This window comes from Octodon degus, unplaced genomic scaffold (assembly GCF_000260255.1).
Source record: "Octodon degus isolate 3935 unplaced genomic scaffold, OctDeg1.0 scaffold00492, whole genome shotgun sequence".
In the NCBI taxonomy this organism is placed as follows: Eukaryota; Metazoa; Chordata; class Mammalia; order Rodentia; family Octodontidae; genus Octodon; species Octodon degus.
This window is the reverse complement of record NW_004525068.1, coordinates 162,611-168,254: the sequence shown is the minus strand read 5'-3', so window position 1 is coordinate 168,254 and position 5,644 is coordinate 162,611. Positions and strand designations below refer to the sequence as shown.

General features: G+C 36.9%; 1 protein-coding gene across 1 annotated transcript in view; it reads left to right on the top strand.

Annotated features, from left to right (window-relative positions):
• The window catches only part of LOC101584944 (armadillo repeat-containing protein 3-like), a 92,191-nt gene that overhangs the window by 9,341 nt on the left and 77,206 nt on the right, over window positions 1–5,644 (top strand). The window contains exon 5 of the mRNA XM_023708719.1: window positions 4,431–4,614. Within this exon, the coding sequence (XP_023564487.1) occupies window positions 4,431–4,614 (184 nt within the window). The remainder of the gene's footprint in view (window positions 1–4,430; window positions 4,615–5,644) is intronic.

Below are 5,644 nucleotides of genomic sequence, written 5' to 3'. Positions count from 1 at the left end.
TTTTTTTGCGGAACCGGGGATTGAACTCAGGTCCTTGTGCTTGCCAGGGAAGCACTTACTCCACTGAGCCATCTCCCCGGCCCTCCAATCACTATATTTTTTACTTCCTAAAAAATTAAGTATCAGAACTTGCTAATACAGGAATGAAAAAATAAAGTAAAATAGAAAGGAGCAATATAGACACAGGTGTATTTCTTGGCCATGTAAATGTAACTGCCTTTGATTCGTTGATCAATATGCATGCCAGCCTTTGTGTTAATAGGTAGTAATAGGTAGTCATATTTTATCATGTTTTTAAAAGACAAATTGAGGGGCTGGGGAGATAGCTCAGCAGCAAAAGTGCCTGCCTGGCAAGCGTAAGGTCCTGAGTTTGATCTCCAGTACCACTAAATAAATAAATAAATAAAATACAAACTGAAAAATAAAACAGGAGGATCACCGTGAGTCTGAGCTGTGTAGTGAGACCCTGTAACAACCAATTACATTAAAAAAATATGTAACAGTTGGTCTGATAATTATAATAAAATATTTAAACTTATCTTAGTCTACATACATATTAACCAGTATTAACCAATTAACCATATTGGTTAACCATATTAACCAGTCCAAGTAAAAATAATGAAACTTTGTAGCATTATACTTCTATTTACTTTTCCTATTCTGAGTACTACTTTTGTTACATATTTTATATATATAGACACTACAAACTCAACAGTGCAACATAGTAAGTTTTTGTCTTGGACAGTTTTAAATTGTATATATTGTTAAGGGAATGAAGAAAGGAAAATTACATTTCTATGTATGTGTTGTGCCTATCAACTTATTGACAGTTGAAGAAATATATTTAGTATTCCTGGTGGTGTTTATTGTTTCTTGTTTATTCAGGCTGTCATCTAGGCCATTTTCCTTCAGTCTAAAGAACTCCATTTAGCAATTCTCATGGTGCAGATATGCTAGCATAAATAATCTCAGTTTTTAACTTTATTTAAAAATATTTTCCCTTTACCCTCACAATTATGAATACATTTTTCTTTATTGTAAAATTCCTGTTTAGCATTTATTTTCTACTTAGAACTTTTCTATTTCTTCTGAACATCATTATTCAGCCATTAAAGGGTTGGGGAAGTCGTGCAATGGCCAAGTGCCTGCCTAGCATGTGTGAAGGCCTGGTTTCCATCTGGGTACCACACTAGGAAGCCAGAAGGAAAGAAAGGAAGGAAGGAAGACTTCAAAAATGTAAGGTGTCCTTTTATTTCTTCTGTTTTTGAGATTTCTGTCTTTATCTTTGGCTTTCTGCACTTTTGCTCTGCATATCAGTCATATAATTTTTATGCTTTGATCGGAGCCCATAAGTCCTTAGATCTGTACAGAATGTTTTCTGTTAAATATTGGAATTTCTTTTGTTATTTAATTTTTTCTTCTCCTGTCCCTTGAAAGACTCAGTTATACTTATGTTGTTCTGATTGATATGATTTTGTAAGACTCTAAATGTCTATTCATTTTTCTTTTTTTTTTAGGCAGAGTTTTTAAAAAAAAATTTTATTTTTTATTTATGTGTGTGTGTGTGTGTGTGCGTGTGTGGCCAGCTCAGCCCACCAGGGGGCGGGGGCTGGCTGGCATGTGGTGCTGGGGGATTGAACCGCGGTCCCTGTGCTTTGCTAAGCTTGTTCTAAGTAGGTGCTTTAGACCACTGAGCCATCTCACCAGCCCTTGATTAATTTTTTATGTCTAGTTTCGTTCTTTTGCCATCTATAATCTGATGTTAAGTACACCTGGTGAATTTTTGCTTTTAGTTTTGTGCTTTTCATGTCTTAAATTTTCATTTTTAAGTTTCATATCTATTAAGCTTTTTTCTTTGAACATGCTTATAATAACCACTTTAAAGTCTTTAACTGTTTATTCCAATAATTTATCCTATCTGCTGTAGGTTTTTAGTGACTGTCTTTTCGCCCCATAATTTCATTCATACTGTTCTGTATCTTTGCACATCTAGTACATTTTGGTTCAAAATGAACATTGTAGCTACTACATTTTAGTGATTCTAGATCCTTTTGTGTTCTCCTGAGGACTACTAATATTTTGTTTAAATAGGCCATTAGCTGCAAACTCTCTATCTCTCTTTTGAGGTGCAACATCTGGTATCATGACTCTGTTCTGGAGGTTTCTTTTTACTGTTGCTTTTATTTAGCCTGACTCCAGGCACCACCTCAGTGTTTCTGAGGTCAGCCATAGATAGGAGAAGACTTGTAACTTAGATTTGGGTACTCATATTCTTGGTCAGCTTGTTTCTGGGCTTAAATTTATGGAACATCTCTGGCTTTAGACTCTCACTCTAGTATTTTAAGCCAGAAAAGCTTCATTCCACTCCCTGCCAGCTGAATTTCACAGGTTTGAGGAAGGCACTCCATTGGGAAAGCAGCTAAGTAAGAGACATCATGCAGGGCCCCTCCCCTCTAAGGACTCTGGTAAGACTCTGGTGTGTCCTCCATGCATGCATAGGTGAGTGGTCAGCCAGACGGCTGGGTATAATTTATACCCAGATTTTTGGTCATACTCTGTATTAGTGAGGGTTCTTCAGAGAAACAGAATGGATAATTAGAGAATTGGCTCAATCAGTTTTGAAAAGTTAGCAAGTGCAAAGACAATTTACTGGCAGCGTTTCCTCTATGTCCAGGAAGTCAGTGCTTTTCTATTATGGCCTTCAACTGATTGAATAAGACCAACTTACATTATAAGACTAATCTGTTTTATCCAAAGTCTATTAATTTAAATATTCACCCAATCTAAAAATTATCTTTATAGGGGCCCGGGGAGATGGCTCAGTAGAATAAGTGCTTCCCTGGCAAGCGCAAGGGTCTGAGTTCAATTCTTGGTTCCGAAAAAAAAAAAATCTTTATAGAAATATCTAAATAGTGCAAATATATGGGTTCTCTGGCTTAGCCAAGTTGATACATAAAAATCAATCATTCTAAGTTTACTTCTTATCAATTTAGTACACATATTATCTTTTAAAATCATATTCTCTAAGGAAAGGCAAGGACATAATAATACATATGCCTAACATGATACAACTATCCTATATCCAACCAAGAATATATTAACTCTTCCCCTAGAAGAGGAGATGCAAAGTCCTCTGATGATGTTTACTCTTCACACTGACCTTTAGGAACTTAAATATTTTGAAATAAAGTTCAACAAAGTTAATTATTATAGTGTAAAGTTAGTACAGCTCATATGTCATGATAAGTGGTTGTATGTAATATATATATATATATTATGTATATAAATACATACAAAGGTATTTATAACAAAATAAGGAAGAGAAATATTTATGATAATTACAGTCCTAATTTCCCTAATTAATCACATGGTTATCATTAATAGTCACAGCAACCTTCTTTCACTACCTAGACCATATTCCCTTTGTTCTCAGCACGTATCTCCAGGGTCCATAGGTCTTCAGTCATGGGATGGCCCAAACCTTGATTCCTGAGAAGGCTTCATTGTGTTTCTTCATGGATGTATTCTTCCTTTGGGAATTAGGAGCTCAAGATAGCAGATCATAAGATGGCAAGAGCAGGAAGCCAAGGCATTGCTAATGAGCCATTAGGGGTAAGATGAGTGATGCCAAGGCCATTTCCACGCCTTGCTTCTTGGACTTCTGAACTCTATCTTGGGGAGAAATAGCACCCTATGCCATACACTGCTTTGATGCATTCACAGCCTTGGGCAAGACCTTGGCTCAGCCCTGAAAGGTATTGCCACCGGGCTGGTGCTGCAACTGAGTCTTCAAAAGATCATTCCTCCACTCTACCAAGTCACCTGCTTTGGGACGATGAGGAACGGGGAGGTCCCACAAATTCCGTGGGTATGGGCCCTTTGTCACACTTCTGTGGTGAAGTCAGTCCCTTGGGCAGGAGCAGTGTGGAGCGGAATGTCATGGCAGTCGGTCATCCTTTCTGTGCTTCTCTCACTTTCAGGATTTCTCTCTGAAATCTCCACCTGTGCAGGCAAAGCTGCAGTTTTCTGCTGCTACCAGCTTTCTTCTACCAACTGCAGATTTTAAGGAGCATGTTTTCCTTCAGGGTTTTTTTTTTCCTATTTTAAAAACATTTTTCACCAGATATTAGAATTGTTTTTCATTGAAGGTTTTATGACCAGTGTTCCATGGCTATTATTAATGGAAATTTCCTTGGTGGCATAGTTTTTATCCACAAAACATTTCCGAGTAAGATAAATGAGCAAAACTGGGGCAAATGGCTAGGTAGACTGATGCTGCATTGACAAACAGAACTCTGCTTCCTAGAACCCCACTCACAATAGTCACATCATATTTTTACTGCTCTTAGTTCCTATCATACTAAAATTTGCAAAATGTCAATTCTTTTTTCACTCCACCTTTCTAAAGTTGTGCCTGTTTTTGTTACTAGGATTTGGATGACCTTCACATAGAAGCACTTTCAGTGGTGGCTAATTGCCTTGAAGATATGGATACTATGATGCTGATTCAGCGGACAGGGGCGCTGCAAAAGCTCCTTGCATTTGCAGAGAGCTCTACAGTACCTGACATCCAGAAGAATGCAGCAAAAGCAATTGCCAAAGCAGCTTATTACTGTATGTCTCATTTTATATAAATTATTCATACATTTTCCTCTGATAGTCCTAATTGTGACTACTATGAGAAAACACTAGAATACTAGTCTGCTATTTTCTGTTGGAGAACTGCAGTGTATTTACTACTTAAGGCCAAAGCTCGTCCCAGTGCCAAAGAGTTATAAAGATTTCTTGGGACAGAAATAAACTCAATATGATTTAATTAGAATCCTATGTTTAAATGAAGGTTTAAGCTTTTGTTTGGAACCATACAGAAAATAGACGTTGTTTGTGTTGTTTCAAGAAACCCACATTCAGAATGAGGTCAACAAAGTAATATCTAGTTTCAGCAAGATTCTGGCAGTACCATGTTATACAGCCATGAAAAATAATATGCTCAGATGATATACGTAATATGATTTTCATTTCGGTGACAAGCTATGTTGACAGAAATCTGTAAGATAGGAGAGATTAAGTACATCTCATGCACTGCAGGTGAAATGACAATTTTAATTTATGTATATGTGGAGTATTTTGTTTGATAAAAGATGTGATTTTATTTTTCCCCTTCTGTATCACTACTCTTATAAATGATGACAGCTTTGGCCATTTTAAGTGACTTATATTCTAAATGTATATAGTCACATCTGTATATATGTCTATGTGTATATAGTGCAAAACATTTTTTTTCAGCCCATTCTAGATTTCGTCAAGGCTTTAGTGTAGCAAGCAGGATTTTGCTGTCTGCTTCATGGTCAACATAGAGGGGTCTTATAAACAGGGAAGAGTCCAATGGAAATGAGCATCATAAGCCAAGTGAATGAATGGCAAGGAGGAGCCATTGAAGAGACTTAGAGGAGAGAGTATTAGAGCTTCTCACTTTTAAAGAGAGAAAAATTTTGCTGCAAAGTTGAGAAGAGACTGGAAAAGCCCGAGAAAGGTGTAATTGTGGTGAGCTCAGTGAGAAATGAAGCTGCTCTGACAGAAAGCCAAAACCACATGTTCTCACTTACATACAAAAGCAAAAAAGTTGATCTCATGGAGTAGAGAG